At 35.7% G+C, this 27,764-nt stretch overlaps 2 protein-coding genes across 7 annotated transcripts in view; one reads left to right on the top strand and one right to left on the bottom strand.

Moving 5' to 3' along the window:
• Positions 1-10,835, bottom strand: part of FGF7 (fibroblast growth factor 7) — a 67,120-nt gene extending 56,285 nt beyond the window's left edge. The window contains exons 1-2 of the mRNA XM_001167319.8: positions 10,637-10,835; positions 9,490-10,041 (exon numbers count right to left, since the gene is read on the bottom strand). Of these exons, the coding sequence (XP_001167319.1) occupies positions 9,490-9,775 (286 nt within the window). The 5' untranslated portion in view covers positions 9,776-10,041; positions 10,637-10,835. The remainder of the gene's footprint in view (positions 1-9,489; positions 10,042-10,636) is intronic.
• Positions 1-27,764, top strand: part of FAM227B (family with sequence similarity 227 member B) — a 297,097-nt gene that overhangs the window by 186,525 nt on the left and 82,808 nt on the right. The gene's annotated exons all lie outside the window — the stretch shown is intronic.

The raw sequence follows: 27,764 nt of genomic DNA, 5'->3' as shown, positions 1-27,764 counted from the left end.
TTTCTTGACTTCTCCCCAGTTCTCTCTTCCTATGCATATGCCCTCTCCTCCCTTCAGTGCTGATCAGCAACTCCAGGATCAATATTAGTAGGCAGACCCCTGCCCCAAAATTATCAGTCCACTGCTTGTTTTCTAGTATAGCTCATGTAATTATTAAAGACTTTTTCTCTTTTTGTCTCTAATGCAGATATTCCTTAAACCAATATCAACTATGAATTACTGTTTTTTTCTGTTTATAGTTTTTGGCATGCATGGATTAGCTGGCAGTCAGGTGGGAACAAAAATGGGTGTCATGGAGGGCCACAGCTCCTCTGGAATTGGTCTTCACTATGCCCTGCCAATCAACCTTCCAGTGTCACCAGTGGTAACTGTGTCTGCTTATATAGTTGGCCTCTACAATAAACTAAATTTTCCACCAGTTCCTTGAAATCACCTAGAAAGACATTAAATCAAATTGGTTCTGGAGGCCATTTTTTTTTAGTGATAGAGAATGAGAGGGAAGTGAAGTGTATTTCTCTTTTATTTCAGCAAGGCTTTTAATTCTTGCCCACTTTAAATTTTCATGATAATTTAGTAATCTATTTCTTATTTACATCTAATTTTAAATGTGTAATAAATTAAAGGATAAATATATTGAGTGATCACCAATCTTTCTCCCCTCTTTTACCCTTTCACCTCTTACACTGGGCTAAGTGCTGCTGCTTCTACCACTGGAAGATTTAAAAAATAAAAAGTAAGATATGGTACTTATTTTCTCAGAACTGACATTCTAGTGACAGTGCCAAATGCAAACAGAAAGAATCATAAGACAAGGCAGATGTGCTGTGCACAGGTAGAAAAGCAATTGGGGCACAGAAAGAGAATAAGACCATTACTGGCTCTGTATTGAAAATCTCAAATAATTGATTTCTTTGAAGAATGTGGAGATTAATTCATTAAATTTGTAGTCCTTTCATCAGATTATGTTAAATTTCTAAATAATTTTTAGCCAGTAAATGAAACATTTCTTTATTGAAATAATTGAAATAGCAACAAATTTTGCTCCAACTACTTTTTTGAAAAGTAAAAATTTATTGTTTTAGATATATACAGTAAGAATTTTTCAATCATATTAGGATCCTAAAGCATTTTTAGGTTATAGCATAGGAAATGTTTTTGGTTAGTTTATCGGTGGCCCAAATAATAGCTGTTGGGCATCATTTCTTGTTACAGGAGGGTGTTCCTATAAATCTGCTCAGAACTCAGAAAGAATTTTAAATTAGGCTTAAATCCCATTGCAAATCCCTGGATTTCTGTCCAGTATTCATGCACGAAATATTACTCTAATAGTCCAAAATCATATATAATCTTCTGACTTTGGCATACATGCTTAGTTGGTCATTATTAAAATGTTGGTTCAGGTCAATTGTATAGTTTTTTTATTTGATTCAAACAATTTAGTGGCAACTTCGTTTGGTTCTCGACAACACCAAAGATAGATCCTTAGACAATAGCTCTCAAGTTGAAATTTAATAAAATTTAAATATTCCACCCAAACCAGGGACTAAGAATGGAGGTGAGGGAGAGGAGGAGTGTTATGTTGTCAAATAAGTTTAAGAAATCATGTATACTCTTTTCCTAGAGTTTTTAAAATTCTCATTAGTATAGTATAGACTCAGAGAAATTCTGCTGAAAAAAAATTGTTCAATTTTATTTAACCTAATATTTCTCAGCAGGTTAGTTAGAGAAGCTGTGCTACAGGAAACAGCCTTAATATCTCAGGGGGCACTAGTGTTATAAAGAAACACAGTTTGGAAATATTACCTTAAGAAAATTCTGCAAGCTGAGTTCATTCTGAATTTGGTCTCAAACTATTTTCTTAGCATTACTTACAGTTACATCTAAAGTTCAAGTAGCCAGATAAAATGGGAAATATTACAATAGAATATAACAAATGTGATATTTGAGGATATTGAAACATGTCTTATTTCTCTTACATTAATCTTAAAAATAAATTCAGTTTCAGAATAATTCTGATAAATAAGCAAAGATTATTACAGTTTTCGGCACAAAATCAACCAAGAGATTCAAACCTATTTGAGTAATACCTGTAATAATCTATTATCATTTCAACTCCTCTGTATTATTATCTGAAATTATTATTTCAATTTCTAGTTAAATCCAACCCCCAGCATTTTAGTGGTTTTGTTTCTTCCTTCTACTATCTTGTCATTCCATTGTCTCATTCTTTAAGTGCATCAAGAAAGTTAGTGAAGCTATATTTTATGAGAAACTTTGCTTCATTTTAAGTTTACAGAAGATTTAAAATCCAATAATTTTTATGTAAAGTCTTTTTCCTTTTCTCTTTTGCTCTTTTTCCTCCTGTTCACAAAGATATTTTCTTCCTCTTTATTTTTAGATGGACACTAGCTAATGACTCTATCAAGTACTCATGACCACTCCAGTAGAAGAGATTACTTTCTTCTGGAGGGAAGTTAAGCAACTGGAGAATCTCTAGAGCCAATTCTCCCCAGTATACATCAAATTTTTTTCCTCTGAGAATGATGTTGCCTGCCTAAAGACAAGGTTTACCTGGGCATGGGTACTGGATAATTCTCCTCTCTCACTCCCCATCTTAATCACTTTGTCTTTACATATTACTACACAAACCCTTTCATACACATAGTTAAGGAACTTTAATGACATTTTTGTTAGTGAATTTGACACGACTTCTCTACTAAAGATATGTCCAGATATAATCTCAAATGCAGATATAAAACTTGGTCCAAAAGCGGTTAAACATTCAGGAACTCTTTAACACAATTTTCCAAATCATGTGGAAGGCAGAGGATTTTCATTTGCAACCTATTTGAGGGGTAAAAATGTTAGATATTGTTTAGTAAAGGAGTTTATATTAAAGTCTATTTCATTGAACAAGAGTCATTTTTCTCCATATTACTTAAGTATACATAATTTTATTGTGAGATATATAAAATTTAAAAATGGAAAAGTATTGTATTCCAATAGTGATGTTAGAGAAGTTATTGTGCTACCAAAAATTGTGTGATACAAAGGAAGAAAGCTATGATCCTTAGAAAAAAAAAAAAAAAAAAGCTTTGCCCTAATGTTGTGCATCATTCCAGTCTTAAAAAGAGAACAGTCCTCTAGCTTTATGTCTTTTCTCTGATCTGGATAGACCCTTGCTATGGTTTGAATGTCCTCTCCAAAACTCATGTTGAAATTTAATTGCCATTGTGATGGTATTAAGAGATGGGACCATTGAGAGGTGATTAGGCCATGAAGCCTTCAACCTCCTGAATAGATTAATGTCATTTTCTCAGAAGTGAGTTATGAAGAGAATGGGTTGTTAGAAAAAATGATTTCAGCCCTGTCTGTCTCATACTCTCTTACTCTCATACATTCTTGCCCTTCTACCTTCCACCATGGAATGACACAGCAAGCAGGCCCTTGCTAGATGCCATTACCTTGATATTGGACTTCCCAGCCTCCAGAACTGTGAAGAATAAATTTCTTTTCTTTATAAATTATCCAATCTGCAGTATTCTCTTATATCAACACAAAGCAGACTAAGCCAACCCTCTAGAACTGTGGTTCTCTCCCCCTGGGTTTCCTAGGCTAGAGGTTGTCTCCTTAAACCTCTGCCTTTGAACTTGGTTGTGTGGCCATGAGAGGTGAGATCCTAATCTGGGAGCATCTGAGTTCATAGTCATAAGGTGGCTCATTTAAGTGCAGAATAAGCAGACATTGAGGCCTGTACTTCAAGTACTCTACTGCAACACCACTTTAAAGTGTCAGAAGAGATGCAGACCTGCCTGTCATTGTGAGGCTGTGGTACAGAACCTATTCTTCCCTGCAGCTAACTCATTCACCAAAGCAGTCTTCTTAACATAGTAGCTACAGAGCTATCATCACGTACATTTCCAGGCCAGTTCACCAAATGTTGGAGCCACTAAGATTTGTCAGAGAGGTCAGATGAGCCCAGAAGAACCCTCTTGGTGCATAATTCAGAGATTTATGCCTAATCAAGCCTATTTCAAAATCCTCTAGGGTTCAAGTTAACTTTGAATCCCTCTACAGGGTCTGAAACATTCCCAAGACCCCTGAGGTGGTCCAGGCTGAATTAGAATTCTTGTTCTCCATAAGCAGTGGTTTGCAACCTTAGCTGCACTTTAGAATCATTGGAGAACTTTAACAAATACTAATGCCTGGTCCTTCCCACCTTTGTGAGATTCTGACTTAATTCCCCAGTAATCTAATGTGATCCCCTTAGTCCAGTGGTTCTCATCCCTGGCAGCATGTCAGAATTATCTGGGGAAGCTTTTAAAATTCCTGATGCCCAGACTGTACCTCAGATCAATTTAATGAAAAATTTTTTGTGGTTGGAACCTGGCATCAGTATTTTTTTAAAGTTCCCCAGCTGATTGTAATATTTAGACAAGGTTGAGAGATAGAAAAATCTAGAAAAGGCAACCCTTTCAATATATCTAAGAGCTGACTTCTTCCATTCTCTGTAATTCACTTGGGCCTCTGAATGCTCTAGAACTGTAGGCTAAAGAGTTATTGTACAGCTGAGTCATAAGGGTCAGTCTAGATGAGGATTTACAAAAGAGAAAAGAGATGATAAGAGATGCACTCGTGGCAATGAATGAACTTATTAGCACTTCATAAGTGCCAGGCACATGTGATAGCCAAAAAGAAAAGATTATAAAATTAAAAACTAATCAAAGAATGGCTAATATTTTCAAATCTGCTCCCCAGCAGTTTATCCATTCTCCATAATTTAAAGCCCTAAGAAGTTACTTAAGGGAATGCGGGTCTCCAGTTCTACAAGATTCTACCTTGTCTATAATTGCTAGGATTTTGGTTCGACTGCATAGATATGTTACTTATTATCTATTTTTTTAAAGGCAGAGGTTGTCCTTACATTGCTATTTTTGATTCTGATAATGTGAATTATTGTTCTTTTAGATAACTTGCTAAGAACTGTTTAGAATATAAGCAAATTTACCATCTCCATATTCAGAGGCAATATGTGTATTTGCTAGCTTCTAACAGACATTATTGTTAAGTAGGAGCCTATCCAAAGAATTGTTGACAAATGAGTCGCTGAAGGTTTTGTAGCCAAAGTCAAATTCAGCAACGCTGTGTTTATTTGCCTTTTGCCAATTGTTAGGCCATATCCCATCACAGTCTAACAGTCCAAAAGAGAATATTGCCAAATCATTGGCCAGTTTTCAGAATGGCTAACCCTTTTCTTGCTATGGAACTAACAGTGCTTCATTATAATCAAGTGAGGCAATTTATGACAAGAAATTCTTAAAAGGAGTAGATGATATTGAATATTATTGGGAAGAGCACAACTTTTTAGTAATTGGATACCAAAAGCAAGAAAATTATACTGAGGGATTGGATTCTGTCTTCCACATCTGTCTCTCAAGGCGGTCACTGAGTGCCCAGTGCACTGCTGCTTTCTCTCACTCGGCACCTCAATACTCAGCTTAAAGAGCACTGTTATTTCTGTCAGGTGCAGAATGATAGCCTCTGTCTGCTGTTGGACTGCCTGGTGCAGCAGTAATCTAAATTCACCCTCTGATCTTGTCCCCATGGGGAGAGTTCTGACAACAAAAGTGGAAGTATTGACCATTCATTTCACCCTTTTATGATGTTCTCAATGCTCTTCTTCTTCTGCAGAGAAAATGAATATTTACTTCATTTTGAATGTGTACTTTGGAGGGACATTTTATGCTTTTAGTATTCTTATTATTAGTTAAGGTTAGATACTAGTTTCATCACCTGGAAACCCACTGTTAGGCTAAATGTGAAGCCACCAGAGAGATAAGTAAAGGGGAGAGACTTTCTGCCTCCTGGGTAACAGTAGTACACAATCCTTATGACCAGTTCTCTAGTAGCAGCTTCTGTCCCCTCAAGAGTCAGAAATATGGTCCAGTATCTCTTGGCCTCTCATGAATTCCCCCATCTTCATAGTTCTTATTTATATGTCTACTAATACAAGTCTTATTTCCCTTGGGTTCCTTGATGCACTCTTTCTGTAATATATTCATTCTAATCTAAACTTAAAATATTTTACAAAACAACACAGTAATTAAGGTAAGACTAAAGTAAGTGACAACCTCACAATCCAGGATAGCTTAAGTAATTTTTAAAAATTCCCTAAAGTTATGAGACATGAGCAGTCACATCCACTTGCCCACAACTCCCTTTTCTTTCTCCATGCCCTCCATCCATCTACCCGAGCCCAAAACATTGTGGAAGCAGAATTATACATCTAGATATTTTACTTCTCCTGCTAGCTCCAATCCATATTTACTAGTATCTTAAAAAACCACATTCCTGTGTGGAAGCATTGCTTCTGCTGGTGAAGTGAGTAGTCCTCTGAAGCCTATTGACATTCTCAGGTCAGTCATTCAAAAAAAAGTCATGAGAAAAGATTGGGGACTTTCTTTTGGTAACCAGAAGAATAATTATATTTTGCATAGCTGGTATATTACTTTTCATGTAAAATTTTATCTTCCAAGACACTAAAATCTATACTAACTTAAAAGACTCCAAAGAAAGGTGATTGACATGACAACCTGTTGAAAAAATTTAAGGCATCAAAACATTGAAAATGAAATTCTGAGTTTGATTCTGATCTTTAATCAGAATCCTGCTGCATTTCATTCTAGTAGACAATCCAATTACCTTTTTCTCTCATTTTAATGAAAATCGGAAGGAAACATTCTTTCATTCATTTATTTGTCCATTCATTCAATTAATGATTGAGGAATGTAAACAATCTTCAAATGTCATAATTTCAAGTTTCCATTCTTGTTATTTTAAACAAATTCTGAGCATTTTTTGAACCTAGATTTCCTAATATAGCAGCTTCAACTTCACATGTGTCAATTAGCACAATTGGACATTCACTCTTAAAATTATTATAGTAAGGCTACCCTTCAAATAATAGGAAATGGCTATCAGAATTTTCTTCTAACATGTTATTCTCCATATATTCTTCATTGTAGCATTTCCCTCTGTACCTAAGGACTTCCTATAGAAAAAAAAAGAGTGCCTTATCCTCTTTTTAACTTTGGAGAAATCTTACTGACTCCTTCTCCAATAAGATAGCCACATAACCTGACGACAGTTTTAGGGTTTACTTAAAGGATTCTGATGAAAGTTTCCCTTTCCAGGATAGTTAACGATATCAAGAAAGTATATCATATATACAGCCTATTAAAAAGTTTATAGAAGTAAAAATTATTTACATGATGTGTATCTTGTCTTTTTAGTACACTGGTATTGTGACATTCTAATTTATAACAATATAGGGCGACTTCCTTTTTTTTTCTTTTGTGCTATAGAATTGGTGTTAGAGGAGATGGTTTACAAAATTGGCTTTAGGGTTACTCAAAGTTAGCACTAAATTGCATTTCAAACTATAAAATAATTTTAGCATTTTATGCATGTGTACTACCTGAGTTTCATTGTTTCAAGAAATTTTAACACAAACAAAATAAAATTTACATATGCAAATGTATTCCAATTGAAGATATTGTTGATCCTAAATAATTATGCATACTATTCATTTTCACTGGATTTTACATCTACTTTTTTGCTTTTTCATTACTTGGTAAAAGGATTCAAAAGGAGTAGTCAGCATGTAGAATTCCACAGTTAAGGTTTGGTAACCTTATTGCTATAATTTGAAATTAGTTCTGACAGCTTATCCTATTACTTTCATCTCATTCGTTGTGTGAGATAATTATACAATGGGTATTTAGGTTTCTTTATATTTATGAAATATATTCTGTGGTTTAAAATAGAATAGACTATAAGAACTGGAAAGTATCATGGAAATCATCTGTACCTATCCCACATTTTATAGATGAAAAATTGAGGGTCAGAAAAACAAAGAAATTGTCCCCAGATCATTCGTAGACAGGGAGTTGCCCCATGTGTCATAATTTTTACCTAGGCTCTGTCGTCTCCACCAGGTTTTATTATCCATGATATTATTATTGATATATATTATCCATGATAATATATAATATTGTTATTATATCCATGATATTATCCATGATAAATCTGAGCAACTTTTAAATAAATTAATTATAAGCCAAATTCTGTTGCTCATGTAGAAGTAGATATCAAAAAAATTGTCTCCAAATAGTCATTTCCTTAGATAAACTTTAGTATAGTAAGAATGATCTTCTAGGACTAACATGATACCTTTATTAATCTCAGTAATAATAATAAATACTAATAATAAAACCATAACTGTCCAGTCATTAAAATGGCCTTAACATTCTATATCAATTATGGTTAAAAAGAAGGTCTTCTCATTTTCATATTGGAAACATAATTCTCTGAAATTCCCATTGATTGGTTGATTAGTTCAGAACCCTAAAAGTCATTCAGTAAACAGGCAACAAAAGTTTGAGTAATTGCTGCAAGCCTGGCACTGTGATTTGCACATGTTTACACCAGTCTCCCCATGCATTCTTTTTCAAATGACTTTAAAACAATTAATATGAAATTATATATTAATAACAATGTTGTCTGAGTGCTAGTAATATAAACAAAATTTATTTTTACTAAGTATTTTAAATCCTTAATGTATATGTTGAGGTGTGTATCTTATTCCATTACATTTAATACTATTGAAGTTGGTTATTCATCATAACCATTAAATGCAAAACACAACCCTGATATTTTAACATAAGAAGAATAACTGATTCTTGGGAAAAATGTAAGGCTTTAAATTGAAAAACATGGAATTACCATCTCTTCCAGCCCACTTTTTTCCCCTCACCTTTACATTTTTCTTAAGGTAGCACAGAACTTTTATGACATAAAAGATTTAGTTAAGGAAAACGTTAGGAGAGATCTGTTTTTCTGCCTAAGTTGATAAGTCATCAACTTAATACAAGCTCATTATGACTCAAATGAATAAGGATACCACAGATTCCCTTCTATTTTATCATTATACACAATTGCAAAGGAATGCATATCTTAGCACAGATTAAGTATTTTAATTTACATCATGAAAATATTATTTCAAAGAAAATCAAATTAATAAAAATAATTTCCCTACTCTTTAAACTAGTGATAAATAGCTTTTAGTGATAATTTATGAAGTTCTAAATTAGATAGCTTAATAAGTTTTGCTTAGACAATATTAAGTCACATTTTGGTGTGAATAATATTATTTACATTTTGCTTAACTTATGAGCATTTTCAGGACAAGGAGTATATATTTTCAAATTGGCTTGGATTATCAGGTCCAACTATAATGTAAGTAGATTTGCCCTGTTAAAAGAGATATTTTTAGGGGCATAGTTCAACATAGTTCAATTTAGAGAAATTAGGTGACATTTTATTTAATTTTTTTTCAAGAAGCAAAAGGAAGCTGAGAAAACATGTCACCTGAAAATTGATCCATTAACAGATTGCTAAGGTTCATAAGCAGTACTTAAAATTACTTACTGTAATTATTCTTCATCTCTTGGGTCCCTTTTACTTTGCCTCTTTTATCGATCCTCAGGTACCACTGTGTTCGACAGAAGAGTCTTCTCACTCTTATATCCCCTCCTTCCATGTAATCATAACTTCTTGTGTGTCGCTCAGGGCTGGAACAGTTCACATTTGTAGCCATTTGCTCTGGAGTCATGTCATTGCAAGCTAAAGATATAGTACCCACTAGACAGATAATGTGAAAGCATGATCTGTAGAGCAAAGTTGGCAGGATCCATGTCAGTATCCATTTGTGCATTATAGTGTAGTGCTCCGGGTGTTCATGAATAACATAATGAAAATGAATCTTGAGTTGATTGTTACTCCTAGGTCATTGACCTCTTCCTATCTGTGAATTGTAGATTGATTTAAGAAAGAGTAGTTGCTCTTTCCAAATTGTTAGCCTTATCCTTTTAGTTCCTGATAACAACACAGGATTCCTCCTTAAATAACTCTGTTGATAAATCCTCATAAAAACAGTTCGTAGTAAGTTCAGTTGCTGTGACGCTGTTTGCTATTTGACTTCTGTTTGCAATGAGAGATTAAGAATAGGGAGGGGAGGAGAGAGGAAGATAAAAAATTGTATGTGTAAATTTTAGTGGGTAAGTAGTAGTATTAGAATACAGTATAGGTTATTCTTTGAAGATACATTTAAAACAGCCTTCACAGAGGATGTCAAAATCTTTACCACTTTATGTGTAGATTTATAAAATTTATGCATGAGTAGAGACAAAACAGAATATGACTGTACCATTCATTCCAATTGCTATTTTGTGAGAACCATACTGCACTCAGAACTATTGATTTAAATTAAGTTTTTACAATTACTGCTAACAAAGTGTAACTGCTTTCTCCCTAGACTTCTTTATTATATGCTTTTACATTTGTGGTTAATCAATTATTTTCTCCTCAACTGCCCAGGTTTTTTAAGTTAAATGTCAGGATTGCTCTGGAGAACTTCAACCTTATCTTTATGTTCTACAGCATAATTACTATAGATAGTTACATGGCTCAAAAATCTTGTAACTTTACTTTCCTGCTCAGTACTAAAATCAGAAAAAGAGATAAACTTTTAGAAAACATTCAGCATTGTTTTTAAAGACAAATAACAGTAACTTACTTGTTTTGTTGATAACAGCTGGATATATAAGAATTCCATGTCTGTTGTCTGCCTGGTGCAACTTGAGCCTTTCTACTGTAGCTACAAACTATTTCTCAGCTGAAAAGTTCTCCAGCAGAATCATAATTGTTTCCATAAATCAACAGGCAGAAGGATTTTCTCTCTGTGTGTGAGCGCGTGTGTGCTTGTGTGTGTGTGTGAGCCTTTTATTCAGGGCTTTTCGATAAATACCTTTGCTGACCTCATTGGAAGCAATTAAAACTTAGCCAGTGAGCTGTTAGTTGAATACAACAGCGAGAATAAAAGGAGGCTTGTATAGTATTCAATGGTCATGAGAGGGAGCTATGAACATGTTTTATGCTTAAATCTACAAGTGGGTACCTACTTTGTAGAAACAGATCTCTGGTTCTGAAGCAGTTAGAAGGGGAAAGGGAATTTTTTAAACCTTCTTTGCAATATAGCAGTTGTATTATACTTGGAAAATTATTCATTTGAACATATATATAGGGTTTTTTAATACTTAGAAAATCTTTTCCATAACTTTATGATACATGCATTTCTTCAATTACTTCTTTGTGCTCAGAATGTTAGAACAAAACTGGTATGTGTTAACTAACATATGAGTGCCTTAAAGCACTGTGTAGATAAGTTGAATATTATCACATCATACAGAGACAATTCATTGAAAATGAATATAAGTACAATTTTTATGTATTATATTCCTAGGCTGAAAGTGAGAAGATCTAGATTCTTATTTGTGTTGGACCACTAATGACCAGTATGACTTTGGGCAAGTTACCTGCTGTTCCAGAGTCTCAGCTGCTACATTTGTAAAATTGGTGTATTGGTCTAATGCCTCTATGGTGCTTTACAATTCTGTGATCTGTGACTTATACTCACTACTAATATAAGGAACAGGGCACCTACTTTTAAAAGCTGTTATTCTTTAAAAAGGAGGAAATGGTTTCACATTGATTATCAGTGTTTGATTTTTGCCTCAATAAGAATATTGGAACAATAAATGTTAATTTAGAGATGGAATTATAATATGTATTGCTAAGGTAAATAAGTGAAAGCTATTTTACTTTCCAGCATGAGTTCTCTCCTTTACTTCCTGTTCTGTTATACATGAAGTAGTGCTCAAGTGTTGTATTAGATTCTTGGTGTAGAATAATTGTGTTGTCTATCTAAATCAGTATTAGGAAAGCATATTAAAATTATCTTTCTCATGTTATATACTCCTCAGAACACACACACGCGCGCGCGCGCACACACACACACACACTCTATGTGAAATGCACTACTTTACCACCAGGTGGTGCATGTAGACCAAATAGGAAAAGGAAATTAAATCTACTCAACTGGATTATAGTTTATGTGATTTCTCTTTGTATCTGTCCCTTTAGGGAACAGAATGAAGAGCACAGAATAGTTCAGATGTACCCAGTTACTCTTCATATGCCAAATGTTGAATGTTCCACATTTATTAAAGCAGAGGGGGACAGACTCTTTGATCATTGCATCTGTTGAAAGCTAGAAAGCTGAAAACATCCTATCATGTATTCTCTAAAAGGAGGAAGAGAAGGAGGAAAGAAAATATAATGTTATTGTGTTCTGAATCACACTCCGCTAGTTTGGGAGGTAACAATAATGAGCAGGCTCAGAATTCCTAGGACTTAGATATTGCTTCTAAAGAAATAAAAGTTATCAATAGTAAGTTTACAGTGTAAAGATATTCAAGAGCTACTAAATCCATTTGTTCCATACTGAACCCATGGATTTTAAACCAAGAAATCAGTAAGTGAGAAGTCCACATTTGCTAACTAAGTGCTAAATACTTAAATGAAAGAAATGGATAGTTTGTTAGCAAAGAGTGCTTAGTGCCTCCTTAATATCTGCTACATAGGATTAACTGTAAAATGGGAAACAAAAGAATAAAATTGTGATCTATGAAAGTGCATTAGATGCTATTACACTCTGTAATTTGGAAATATGATCCAAGTAATATTAATGAACAGATTAATATCAACAAGGGAACTGTATCAATGGTTTAAATTCTTTGATTATCATTTTTATTGGAGAATTATTAATTCAGGATGGGCCCACAATTCATTAGGACCACAGCTATAATGGAGAACCAAACTTAGATTTCACTGTGCCCTTATTATGCTTATGCTTCTAAATGAATTCTCCAGGAACTAAGAATAACTTTAGGCAACTGTAGATGGGGTAACCCTCTGGATGTTTTAAGTTATACATTGGCAACCGTTTGTTGCTCTTGTTTTAATAGACCTATAGTGATAGATTAAGCACAGGAATACTTTGAACTATTGTCTTTTTTTTGTTATTTGTAGATTGAATTTTCTTTTTTAACACACCATTGCTGGCTTCAAAGAATTAACTGGCCCAGCATGGTGGCTCACGCCTGTAATCCCAGCACTTTGGGAGGCCAAGGCGGATGGATCACAAAGTCAGGAGATCGAGACCATCCTGGCTAACACAGTGAAACCCCATCTCTACTAAAAATACAAAAAAATTAGCCGGGCATGGTAGCGGGCGCCTGTAGTCCCAGCTACTCGGGAGGCTGAGGCAGGAAAATGGTGTGAACCCGGGAAGCAGAGCTTGCAGTGAGCAGAGATCGCGCAACTGCACTCCAGCCTAGGCGACAAAGCGAGACTCCGTCTCAAAAAGAAAAACAAAACTTTGCCTCATTCATAATCATGTATAATATAATCAGTAGAAGGGAACATAATTAAATATTTTCATTACTTTTCATTCTTACATCTTATTCTGTTCCATATCCTCTCAGTTTTCATTCTTCCCCAAAACATAGATAATTCTTTTTATTAGTTTCTTGTGTATCTTTTCAGAGTTTCGCTATGCTTATACAGGCAAACTGGATACATATGTTTGTGTGTATATGTATATACACATACATATTATTTTTTACTTTTACCCTTTTTATACAAAAGGTAGCACATCATATGCATTTTTTGTATGTTTTTTTTAACAGAAAAATCTTCCTATCTCATTATTTAGGAAGCTTCTCACATTTTTGTTTTTGTTATAGCTACAGGGTATTCCACCGAATGGGTATATCACAGTGTATTTGAGCAGCCTCCTATTGAGGAACATTTAATTTTCTTCAGTACTTTTCTATTACCAAAGAAATGCTGTAATGAATAAAGACAAAATATGTCATTTTATACTATGAAAATAAATCTATAGGATCAATTTCCAGAAGTAGACTGCCTGGGACAAAAGGTATTAAAAAAAAGATATTGCCAACTTATCCTCCACAGAGGTTGTGCTAGTTTTATAATCCCACCAGCAGTAGGTAAGAGTACTCATTTATTTCAAAAAATTTATTGTGAAAACATTTGGAGTTTTGTTAGTCTGACAAGTGAAAATGCCATTAAATTGTAGTTATCCTTTGCATTTCTCTTCTTATGAGATAAGGTAACCATCATGGACAAGTGCTACAAAGAAAAGATACATAGTGCCATGAGTATCTATAATAAGTGGCAATATGTAAGCTTTCCCTGCAAGAATTCCACTAAAGCTGCAACTTTACAGCATGAATGGGAGTTAACCAGGTGAAGAGGTACTATACAAAAATAAAAAATAATAATAAAAAAAAACCCTGTCCTTTTCACAGTGAAACACAGGTTTGGTCCCAGTAGAGAGAATGAGAAGGGACTGTGGTGCATGAAGAGGTTGGAGAGGCAGGCAGGATCTCCATGTGTTTTATTAAGGCATATGATCTGTATTCCAGGAGCAATAGGAAGCCATTATAATATGGTAAGCAGAAGAGTGACATGATCAGAATTTTACTCTGCCTCTGTTCTGGTCAAAACTTAATTCCTATTGGCAGAATGGGCTTATGAAATATTAAACTGTGTTCATTTATCCCATTTTTTTCTGTTCTTCATATTTTCAAAAAGATATTGGAAAGGAAAAGTTGAGGGAAAAAAGTCATAAATGCTTCCTGACTAGGGTAAAACATGAATCCCTTTCAAAAGGTCATGCCAAGTGCACTGAAAATAAAGGAAGCACTAGAGTGCATTTGAGAAGCAGCCTAGGGAAGCTATCACAGAGTCCCATGGACCTGGGAGCATAGAGAAAATTTATGGCCCCCATATTTGGGGAGCCATGCTTGTATATTTATCTGTACACAGCACCACCGCACATAGCAGAGGCAGCAATACTCCAGAGAATCAGGGCTGCCTCATGTGTCTGAACAAATAGGTCCATAAGGACCCCTCATAAATATTTCCCATATTTTAAAATAATTCTGGAAGTAGGAGGGAGTTCAGAACTGTAGAAACTGTGTGAACAGAGTGAGTGAATACCCCAGAAGAGGAATCAGGGTAGACGAATGACTCAACACCCAGATGCCTTAGCTTTGGCCATGCATAAAACTCTTGAAATCTATCCCATCTTGAAACAGAAGAGGGAAACCCAAGAATAACTGAAGTTAAGTTTTTTACCAAACTGGAAGAGCAGAATTCTCAAAATTAAAGCTAGGTTGATTTATATTTATAAATATAAATTTATATGTTATTCTTTGCATATCTGAAATTGTGGTCCAACACATATTTCTTTTTTTTTCTTTTTTTTATCTTTTAGGTTCAGGGGTACATGTGCAGATTTGTTATACAGGTAAATTCATGTCACAAGGGTTCAGTGTACAGATTATCACCGAAGCACTAAGCATAGTACCTGATAGTTATATTTTCTCTTCCCTCCCTCCACCCTCAAGTGGACCCCAGTATCTGTTGTTCCTCTATTTGTGTCCATTTGTTCTCACTATTTAGCTCTATTTATAAGTGGGAGAATATGATATTTGATTTGCTGTTCCTGTGTTCGTTTGCTAAGGATAATGGCCTCCAGCTCCATCCACGTTCCTGCAAAGGACATGATGGCTGCAAAGTATTCCATAGTCTATATGTACCACATTTTCTTTATCCAGTCTACCATTGAGGGCATTTAGATTGATTCCATATCTTTGCTATTGTGAATAGTGCTGCAATGAACATACACATGCATGTGTCTTTATGGTAGAATGATTTATATTCCTTTGGGTACATACCCAGTAATAGGATTGCTGGGTCAAATGGTAATTGTGTCTTTAGTTCTTTGAGGAATTGCCACACTTCTTTCCATAATGGTTGAACTAATTTACACTCCTATCAGCAGTGTGTAAGTGTTCCCTTTTCTCTGCAAGCTTGCCAGCGTTTATTTTTTGACTTTTTAGTAATAGCCATTCTGACTGATCTGAGATAGTATCTCACTGTGTTTTTTATTTGCATTTCTCTAATGATTAGCAGTATTGAGCATTCTTTCATATGTTTTTTAGACACATGTATGTCTTTTCAAAATTGTTCATGTCCTTTGCCCACTTTTTAATGGGGCTGTTTGGTTTTGCTTATCAATTTGTTTAAGCTCCTTATAGATGTTGGATGTTAAATCTTTGTCAGATGCATTGTTTGCAAAAATTTTCTCCTGTTCTGTAGGTTGTCTGTTTACTTTGTTGATAATTTCCTTTGCTGTGCAGGAGCTCTTTAGCTTAATTAGATCCCATTTGTCAATTTTTGCTTTTGTTGCAATTGCTTTTGGCATGTTTGTCATGAAATCTTTGCTAGTTCCTATGTCCAGAATGGTATTTACTAGGTTATCTTCCAGGGTTTTTATAGTTTTAAGTTTTACATTTAAGTCTTTAATCCATCTTTAGTTTATTTTTGTACGTGGTGCAAGGAAGGGGTCCAGCTTCAGTCTGCTTCATATGACTAGCCAGTTATCCCAGCACCGTTTATTGAATAGGGAGTTATTTCTTCATTGCTTGTTTTTGTGAGATTTGTCAATGATCAGATAGTTGTGGGTGTGCAGCCTTATTTCTGGGCTCATTCTGTTCCATTGGTCTATGTGTCTCTTTCCGTACCAGTACCATACTGTTTTAGTACTGTAGCCTTATAGTATAGTTTGAAGTCAGGTAGCATGATGCCTCCAGCTTTGTCATTTTTTTAAGAGAGTCACCCAGACTGAAGTGCAGTGGCATAATCATGGCTTACTGCAGCCTCAAGTTTCTGGGCTCAGGTGATCCTCCCACCTCCTGAGTAGCTGGGACTACAGGCATGCATCACCATACCAGGCTATTTTTTTGTATTTTTTGCAAAGACAGGATTTTTCCTTGTTGCCCAGGCTGGTCTCAAACTCCTGGCCTCAAGCAGTCTGCCTACCTGGGCTTCCCAACATGCTGGGATTGCAGGTGTGAGCAACTGCACCCAACCAGCTATGTTCTTTTGGCCTAGGATTGCCTTGGATCTTCAGGCTCTTTTATGGTTCCATATGAATTTTAAACGAGTTTTCTTTAGTTCTGTGAAGAATGTCATTGGTAGTTTGATAGGAATAGCATTGAATCTATAAATTGCTTTAGGCAGTGTGGCCATTTTAATGATCTTGATTCTTCCTATCCATGAACATGGAATCTTTTTCCATGCATTTGTGTCATCTCTGATTTCTTTGAGCAATGTTTTATAATTTTCATTTTGGAGATCTTTCACCTCCCTGGTTAGATGTATTCCTAGGTATTTGTGTGTGTGTGTGTGTGTGTGTGTGTGTGTGTGTCTGTGTGTGTGTGGCAATTGTGGATGGGATTGTGTTCCTGATTTGGCTTTCAGCTTGACTGTTGGTGTATAAGAATGCTAGTGATTTTTGTACATTGATTTTGTGTCCTGAAACTTTGCTAAAGTTATTTATCAATTCAAAGAGCTTTTAGACAGAGACTATGCGATTTTCTACATAGAAAATCATGTCATCTGCAAACAGGGTAGTTTGACTTCTTCTCTTCCTATTTGGATGCCTTTTATTTCTTTCTCTTGCCTGATAGTTCTGACTCGGACTTCAAATACGATGCTGAATAGAAGTGGTGAGAGAGGGCATCTTTGTCCAAGACATATTTCTACTACATTCTCAGAGATGTCCTTACACTATGAATTTATCTTCCTCTTTTCTTCTGTCCACCCCATTCCATAAATCAGCTTGAACCCTGGGTGATGCCATATAACCAATCTTACTTATTTCCTTGATTCATCCATCTAACAAATATTTATCAAATAGTTACTCGGTGCCAGATGTTGTTCTGGCCTTTTGGAGATACAATGGTGAATATTCTGGAAGTGACCTCTGCCCTAACAGAGCATGCATTCCAGTGAGAGAACAAACATAAACAAGTAGATTGGTGGGGGGTGGGGGGTGGGGTGGATCTTGGTGTGTTCCAAGAACTGAATGAAGGCTAATATGAATGAAAAATGGAAAAAGTAGTGAGAGGTGAATGAACCTGAAGAGGTAGGCAGGGACCAGATCATAATGAACTTTGTAGGTCATGGTAATAGGAGATTGGGTTTATTCTAAGTATTAATATAAAAGGAGGCTGTAGTATGGACACGTCAACCCAAACTTGATGGGCCTGGTCAAAGACAGTAGTTTAAACTCTGGCATAAAATCCCAAAAGTAATTGAGCAAGCCTGAGGTCCCTATAAATCCTCAATTATGTAAACTTGTGCTTACCCTTGGCATAATGCCCTAACATTTTAAAACTAACTGTATATAAGATACAAAGTATGAGTCATATGTTCAAAATTGTGGTGTGCTGGTGACTCAAATATATAAATATCTCAGTTTACAAAAGTTACTTGACTCTTGTATCTCTGAGTCTATAAAAATTTATGCTTTAATTTTATATTTGTAAGAAGTTATCTGAAATGCTAATCTAAATTCAAAGTTCTTAAAATTATATTATGAATTTACTGAATTGTGATACAACTTTAGACCTAGAGCAAAATCTCTAGTTGGAGCTACTAGTTTGGGTTTTTTTTTCCACTTGTACATTTCTATATAATGAAAGCATATTATGTAATTCATTCTTGATTGTCTTGATTCCCCTTAAGTTACTGCTTAACTTTAGGAAACAATCAATTTCCTTGAGTAAGTGCTTTACATTGGTACCTAGTTTTGACAGCTTCATGCCATTCTAAATGTTGAAAAATGTTCTCACAGAGAGAATTTTGCTTCATCCGTAGAAGGACATCATGACAAACACAAAGACCTTGTGCAATTGAGGTTATTACATTGTTAGCTCTAAATTGTCATTATTTGGTTCTACATGAATTGTCTATGTAGCAAGGCAGCAAAATGAGGGGTAAAACTAGCAATAGCAATTTTTCTTTTAAAAATGTTTCCTGGATATCAATGTGTTAGTAGCAAAACTGGCTTAATTTTCAATTCATTAGCTTTCAAAGCATGTTCAAAAGTGAGAAAAAGAGGCAGAGTAAAAGTAATTATGATAGTAAAGAAGAAAAAGAAAGTTAGGGAGTCCACCACCTTAATTATAGAGCTACATCCATGAAAAGCCAAGTATTCAGTAAAAATTTGTATTTGTGTAAAACTGGTGGCTATCACAATAACTTATGCATGAGAAAGGAGGTTTATACTTCTGCTTAAGCTCCTCTTCAAGCTAAACGTTATTTCTATCCTCAGCTACAACTTATATTTTTCCCTCAATAGTTTTTAATATTAATTCAAACATAGTGAGTCCTCCTTATTCCTCTAATTAATTCCAAAAAATGTCAATTCTACCACAACTTCTTCTACACCTGTTTCTTCCTATCAATTATCACTTTCACATCCTAGATCAAGTTATTGTTATAGTTCACATTAATTCTATTCCTAATCCACCTCTTTGTATCTTCTCTCCCCAATCTCCAATCCATTTTAAATGTTGTTATGAGATTAATCTTTCTAAAATATAATTGCAACCATGTTATTTCTCTGCCCCAAAGTCATCAGTAACATCCCCATTTTTCCTAAATAAAACTCTATTTTTCTTTTTCCAATATGCAGACTACTGTTTCCAATGCCCTCTATGATCCTCAACATCCCCCAAACACTAGGCTCTCTCACTTGGTTTGGGGTGTAGGGAGATTTCCCCCCTCCCTCCCCCCACACACTTCTCCTCTTGGTAGAGAAGTGGACTAACAGAGAAGAAATCCCCCTCACAAATTCTCTCCCTCTCTACCTTCTCTCCTTATCTCCCCATCTCTTTCTCTTATATATTCAGTCTGCATGAGGGACCCAAGAGTTGTGTAACCAATTATCAGATATTTCCTTTGAAATTTTACATATTGAGTTTTTAATGATGCAATAAAGTCCTTGGTCCTAGTTAACTGATAACTCAGCTAATTATTTTAAATCAACACTTACTCTGTATTTGGATAGTGTGCATTATGACATACTGTTCAATAAGATAAGCAAGGTCCCTGACTTAGAGCTTAAATTATTGGAGGAGGGGGTGGATAATAGATATTAAAAATAACTCTGATGGCTATTTCAGGAGGAAATAAATAGGTTACTATGGTATCATTTAACACAGAAAGGAGAAGGATGTTTCAAATCTCATTACAAAATGTCTTTCTGTAGAATTGCTATTTAAGCTCAGATCTGATACATGAGAAGAAATCAGAAGTGGAGGTAGAGCATTCTAGATAAAGGTAACAGGAGCAAAAGTTCTGAGGTGAAAATGAGCTTGTTGTGTTCTAGAAACCAAAAGATAGTATAACTGGAGTATACTGAACAAAGGGAAAGTTGGGCAACACGAGACCAATGTACATAAGGTGTTGATACTAACATTAAAGACTTTGGATTTGATCCTAAGTATAATAGATTGTAATTAGCAAGTATAATGGGTATAATCATTCTGAAAACTTTTTGGAGAATGTTTGGGAGATGGCAAAAGTTGAAATAAGGAGACTGGTTGGGAGGCCATAATTGAAATACGGGTCAGAGATTATATCTTAGACTAATTATGGTAAGGGAGATGGAAAGGAGTAGTTAGATGTATGTTGGAGACTGTTATTAGTCTGTTCTTATGCTGTTGATAAAGTCATACCCGAGACTGGGCAATTTACAAAAGAAAGACGTTTAATCGACCCACAGTTCCACATGGTTGGGGAGGCCTCACAATCATGGTGGAAGACAAGGAGGAGCATGTCAGGTCTTACACAGATGGTAGCAGGTAAAGAGAGAGAATGAGAGAGAAGCAAAAGCTGAAACCCCTTACAAAACCATCAGATCTCTTAAGACTTATTCACTACCATGAGAACTGTATGGAGGAAACTGCCCCCATGATTCACTTATCTCCCACCAGGTCCCTCCCACAACATGTGGGAATTATGGGAGTACAATTCAAGATGAGATTTGGGTGAGGACACAGAGCCAAACCATATCAGAGACAAAGCCTTATTCAATGTAAGAGACAAAGAGGAGTCAAGGTTAAATTCCAGATGTCCAATATTTGTAACTGGATAAATGGTGATGTCATTTGCTGAGCTAAGGGAGACTGGGAGAAGACCAGGATTAGAGGGGAAAATCAGACAACTGGAAAGTTTGGCTGAGAGAAATGCTATCACCCAAGGGCCAATTCATTCTGGATCAGAGAGATCTGGACCTTTTTACTCCTTTGAATGAGAACCAAGAAGCATCTTGAAATTCAATTTCCACACAAGTGTGGAAGTAGAAACAAAATCTCTTTTTAAGGCTATCTGGTGCAAAAGGAAAGTTTTTGTTGTGCAGTATTGACTATGCATTTTAATGAAAATAATAAGGGCCATCCTCCCTCATTTTTCTAATTAAGGATGTCTCTGACAACCAGCATATCATAGGCCCCAGTAATATAATACATGATATCGGAAGTCAAACTATATTATGGGACCTTATTGTGAAAACCTAAAACTGATTTATTCTTTGATTTCAGCTATAAATGGGTTTCAAAGTTGCCAAAAAACAAGTCAATGTACTTAGTGTTCAAATCAATTCTTGTGACACTGAGAAAAAAAAATTTTAAGAATAACAGTGTTGATATTTTGAAAAAAATTAATCCTTAGTACCCTCTCTGGTTATTTTACCTGAAAGAAAATTGCTTTCATATTCCTGAAAGCTATACTTCTTTCCATAGAAGGATGTTAGCAGAGAAACATAGTAGTAGAGTTGCTCATATCAGATTATAACACCACCCTGTATTGCACAACAAAAAGAATATGTTAAAACTAAAATATTGTCTAATGCCAAGAAAAAATGGCTAATTTGGCAAAAATTATATTAATCATTTTATAGTGCCCAGAAGAACAACAAAATAAGACTGATTTTTTTCTAATATAATTTTTTGGCTACACATGATTATAGCTTTGATTTCTTAGCCTAAGTAGTTTGGAAGTTGGAAACATTGTAGCATGAGCTTAGAAAGCTGCTGAATAAGTAGAAATACAAAATTATAGCATGTTTTAGAAGAAATATTGCTTCTTAATGCCAAGTACTATGTGTGTAATAAATCAAACTGTCACCTGGTTTAATTGAATCAATAAAAGAATATGGAAATAGCTTATTAGGTTATCTGCAAATGAGGATGTAAAAGTACTGAAAGATGTTTGAAAATTGCTTTCTCTCTAAAATATTTAAAATTCCCCATAACAATTGATATGTCCTATTATTTGTGCACAATTTTGGAAATGTCTGCAAAGCAAAAAAGACAAGTTTGAATTCAAAGCCCAATTTGAATGGTAACAAATTCTGAATTGAGAGATTCCAAATATAAGAACTTTCGCCATATTTCAAATTATGCTAAGAATACATGGTTTATTAGGATAATATTTATTATTTTTGCCTTGAATAAATAAAATTAAAGGGGATAATTCTAGTTCTTAGTACAACCAAAGGATTAAGTAAAAGTCTGTTTCAAAAATGGTAATGAAATGTTTTATATGTACTCATCCTTTACCTTGGTTGCCTTCTTTATGCCTTCCATTCCATTTTATACCACTCAGCATGTCAACATATTGTGACAGTAAATATACTTTATTTCCAATGTCGTCAAATATAAAACCAGAATGCAAACTCAGAAGTATCAAAAATATCATTGTTCATTTTCTCTCTCAAAAAGGTGGACAAGAAAGAATGAAATATATAAAATTTTTGGATTATTTTACCATACCTAGAATATATTTTGATTTAAAAGGGGACTTTTTTTCTTTCAACAATGTTCCTCATCTCGTTAGTACTTAATTTATCCCTTTTAGAATGAGAAATCATCTTTTTTTCTGTTTTTCACTTCCTTGGTTTACAGATAAAATTATATTATGCTATTACCCTGGTGATACCAAATATTTACAAAGATTTGGGGATTTTTGGGGGGGTTCTATTTTCAATTCTGCAATTATTTTTTATCCTATCCAACCTCCTTCCCTTTCTCTGCATTTTTATTTTCCACTTTTTTATATTTTTTTCCTAGCTCCCTCTCTCATTTGCTTACTTTCACTCCCTCTCTCCCTGCCCACCCCCCCCACACACAGATACACACACACACATACACACACACACACACACACTCTCTCTCTCTCAAATGCTTTTTCTGTCATTTCCATGCTTCAGGTTTCTAGAAAACTCATTAGGTCATTCTTATATTAATTTTCTACTTGTTTATCATTTTTTCAATCTAGTCTTGAAAAACACATCTGGTTTCCATTCTAATCAGTATTCCTCTGAGAGTAGCATCATGTTATAGAAGTCAAAGAATTCTCAAATAATAACCCATAATGATGCAACTTCTGGTAATTTAAACTTTTATCCAGTAACTTTAAAAGAGCTATTCATGTAGTCTAACTTGGCAGCCTTTTTTTTAAGATAAAAGTTTATGGAGGTGGGGTTTGTGTGGGTAATCATTTAAAGAAACAATATTTGGAAACCTTTTTCAAAATGACAAATTTTTTAAACTAAACATGGAAAATGATTCGCTATTTTCAATAGCTATTTATTTCTGAGAGTTCACAATTGAAATGACACAACTTATGTGCTATGTAAATGAGGTGATAGTGAAGCCTATGTACTGAAAAAGGAAGACAAAAACATTAGAACTACTAAAAAAGAGCAAGTAGATGTTAAGTGAGAAATTATTGAAAACTACTTACAAAACATAAAGCTATGTGCATTATGAGAGGATATAGTATTCAGAGGCAGCATGAAACAACGTGGCCTATGGGGAGCTGTCAGGGTTCAAACGATTTGCAATCAGACATTCTGCATTTGAAATATTGTTCTTAATAATTGTGTGACATAGGCAAGTTATTTAACTTCTCTGAGTCCATCACATGTTACAAGAATAATAGAGGACAAATTTCCACTTGAAGAAGCCTAAAGGGCTGGAGAGTGGATGCAAAAAATAAATAGGGTGCTTTAGAAGATCCGAAGTGAGAGTACAGTTGTGAAAGAAGATAATTAGATAATTCTAGTGCCAGCATTATAGGTGAGATTGAGCAGAAACCTCGTGTGGGAAGGTGAGCCTGAAAAGAAATGAGAACAAGGGAAATACTAGAGCCTGAATGATCCTAATAAACAGTAAAAGCAGAGATGAATACAGTAGAAAACAGAAAGAGACTAATCTTCTGGCATACATCTCTATTTTATATATTAAAGCCTTACATAACACTTACTGCATGCCAGGCAGTTTTCTAAGCATTTTATAAAGTTAAATAATGCAGTCATATTAAGTTGGCATTATTTTTATCCTCATTTTGCAAGTGATGAAACTAGTCTTAGGTATAGTTTGCCAGAACAGGGAAAGAAGTGGAATAAAATTTGAGGTGACTTCAGTTCTCCAGCAAACATTGCTAGAAAGTTAAACGAGAGATAGTTTTGTCCAGGAAGAAAATAGTAATAACAATAATAATTACAACAACAGCATTTATTGAGCCTTTATTAAGTGCCAGCCACTGTTTCAAGTTTCTATATATCTCTCTTTTGGCATATATATATATTCCTATTTATATATACATATATATAAAAATATATATATAGAAAGAGAGAGAGAGAGAAGGAACAGTAATAAAAGAGTACAAGTACTCCTTTATCCTCATTTTCCAGATGAAGAAACAAGGCACAAGAGAATTTAAGTAACTTTCACAAGTTAATAAAGTTTGAAATAAATTGGAATATTGATACAGAAGGGCTAATCTGAAGCCTGAGCCTTTAGCCACTATTACTTTCAACATACGGTTTATTTTCATAAAGGGGGTGGGAAGGGTGTCCCTAGCATGCTTCACTTTTTCAAGTGTGCCGCATCTTAAAGTAGAATATGCTTGTTGACATGGTCAGTTCACATGTAAAGAACCCAAATAAGAAGCCCTCCAATACTGAAGTGAAACTTGCTAAGAAAGAAAACATACTCATCTCCAGAGGACTCTCATGCCAGCCATCCATAATACTAAACTCAATCTTTAATCATACATATGAACCAAAGATGACAAACATTTGGAGAAAAGAAGAAAGATCAAAGTGAAGGCACCAAGAAAACTGATCCTTCATAAAGGCAATCCAAGAAATATAAAATATGTATTTCAAATTCTTACTAGAATTTATATACTCATTCATTTTTAAAATATTCACTATACACCTCCTACTATGTATCAGACTCTGAATTGTGGTAGTAAATGCCATGGTGATATAACCCCACCCCTCCACCCCCAGAAAAAACCACCACAACAACACGTTACTTGCTCCCATGGAGCTTATTTGAAATTATATTGCGTTATTTTAAAAGCATAATCTGACAGAAAATGAAGCAGAAAAAAACAGGATTAGGTATCAAGACTATGATAGCAGAACAAATAATTTGGCAGAATGGTTAAGTAATAGACTGAATATGGCTAAAAAACAAATAAATTATTTGTAATGTCCAGCATTCAAAATTAGAACAAAAAACAGAGAGGCAGAAAATAGAGAAATGTTAAAGGATATGGAAGATCAATTTAGATAGTTTATCTTCACTTCAAAACGAATTCCAGGAAGAAAATATGAAGGAAAAGCGAGAGAGCAAAGAACACTTTACAAAATTGAATAAGAACTCAAGTGATCAATTGAAATGACCCACCAATGGCTAAGCATAATGAGTGAAGACCCATGTCATGGTGAAACCTCTGAACTCAAACAATAAGTAGAAAATATTGAAAGTTTCTAAAAATAAAATTTGCACAAGTTGCTTACAAAGGAACTAGAATCAGATTGGCATCAGATTATATCATTAGGCAGCACTTGATGCTAGAAGAAAGTACAGAATACCTACAAAGATTTGAGCAAAATGATATTAAGCTAAAATATATACCAGTTAAAATATTATTCAGATGCAAGTATAAATAAAAACGTTTTCTTGCAAATAAGAACTTCAAATGTTTCCCAACTTTAGACCCTCCCTGAAATAATTAGTGTGGCAAAATAAAAAATGTTTCCAAGAGGAAATGTGGGATACAAAACAAAAAGGATGAAATACTACTCAACAATAAAAATAAACTATTTACTGGTATGTAGAACATGTGCATGAATCTCAAATGCATTATGCTAAGTGAAAGAAGCCAGACCCAAAAGGCTACATGCTGTATGGTTCCATTTTACATTCTAGAAAGGCAAAAACTATAGGTACAGAAACAGATTGCCAGAGGATGTGGAGTGGGGATGAGAGATTGGCAACAACGGGGCATGAAAGGATTACTTGGGTGATGGAACAGTTCTATATCTTGATTGTGGGGGTAGTTACACAATCATGTACTTTTGGCAGAACTCACAAAACTAAAGGTGAAAATTACAGCATATAAATGATACCTCATATATAAATACATATTATATATATTAGTACTATATATAATTAATATCATAATATATAATATATATTAAATACATATATATTAGTACGAATGAGGGACAAAACAGTGGAGAGTAAAGAAACTAGTTAAATATATATTTGAATCTCAGTGTTAAAATTTTAAAAATAGGGGAGAGGGCAAGATGGCAGACTAGACAAAGCCAGGTGGAACAGCTGCCACCGAGGGACTGAGATGACTGGTGTATTCCTAACAGATCTTCAGAGGGAAGGCACCAAGTGTGGTCACAGGGAAAACTCAGAAGCTGGGCTGAAGTGGGAAAAAGCCAGGAACCCTGCCCTGGGCTATGGTGCACCAGGACTTATTCCTGGTTCCCAGCGACTCAAGGAGAATGGGCCAGTTGAACTGGCAAGGAGCAACCAGCTCTCACCATGGGCCTTAGTGCAGGAGGAGACTCCTAAACCACCACAGACACTCAAGTTGACAGGGAGAGCTGCTTAGAAAAGTGGTAGGGACAGCAAGCCAGCTGATGTGGAGCCCAGAGGGTTTGGCATGAGAGCATGTGTAGCAGAACACGGCCAGGGACAGCCATCCTCCTAGGCTTGGCTTGCTCCCATAGGAGACATTAGCCCCAGGAGAACTGTCGGATCTGAACTCTGCAGGTCAGTCTTGCCCATCAGACGGGGCCAGTCCAACCTGAGCACTTCTTGGTCTGCTGGCTTCTCCTGGGCCCCCAGCCTTGCCGCATCTGCTTGCAGGGGATCCTCGGGTGTTCTGGGGTCCTGCCTCATAACTCCTGCACTGGTGGATCATGCTTGACTGGTGGAGAGCGCCAGTGGGGCAGTCCCCATGGCCAGCCCAGCCGCTCTGCCTGCTCCCTCTCCACACTGTGTCTTCCCTCAGGCCCACAGCAAACCCCAAACATGTTACCGGCACACATGCATATGGGTGGGTTTTGCTTTCCTTGCCCTGCCAGTGTGTGTGTGTGCACGTCTCTGTGTATGCACCCTGCCCTGCCACTGCTGGGTCAGAAGTGCACTCCGCTCCCCCACGGCACTCCCCACCACTAACCATCATTGCAGTTGGAGCCTTGGCCGGCACTTAGCCAGCTAGCCAGCCCCACCCCGGCCAGCACCCCACCCTCCCGCCAAAGCTGCTGCTGTGGGAGTGAAGCTAAGCATGGAGAACAGCAGACCCTCCCCCACCCTGAGTGATCACGCCTGCCTGCAGTGCATAAATCACACATAGTCCTGTGCCCTCCAGCGCCCCAACACCGTGCCAACACTATCAACAGTGCAACCGCCTGCAGTCACCAGCAGGGATGCCCCCCAACCCATCAGTCCTGGAGCCATATTGCCTCTGCCACTGTGATGAATGCCCATATGAAAACAGGAACCCTGGCATCCACTAGCACCCTGCTTCAGCCAACG

Source organism: Pan troglodytes, chromosome 16 (assembly GCF_028858775.2).
Source record: "Pan troglodytes isolate AG18354 chromosome 16, NHGRI_mPanTro3-v2.0_pri, whole genome shotgun sequence".
Classification (NCBI taxonomy): domain Eukaryota; kingdom Metazoa; phylum Chordata; class Mammalia; order Primates; family Hominidae; genus Pan; species Pan troglodytes.
This window is presented reverse-complemented; position numbering and strand designations above follow the sequence as displayed.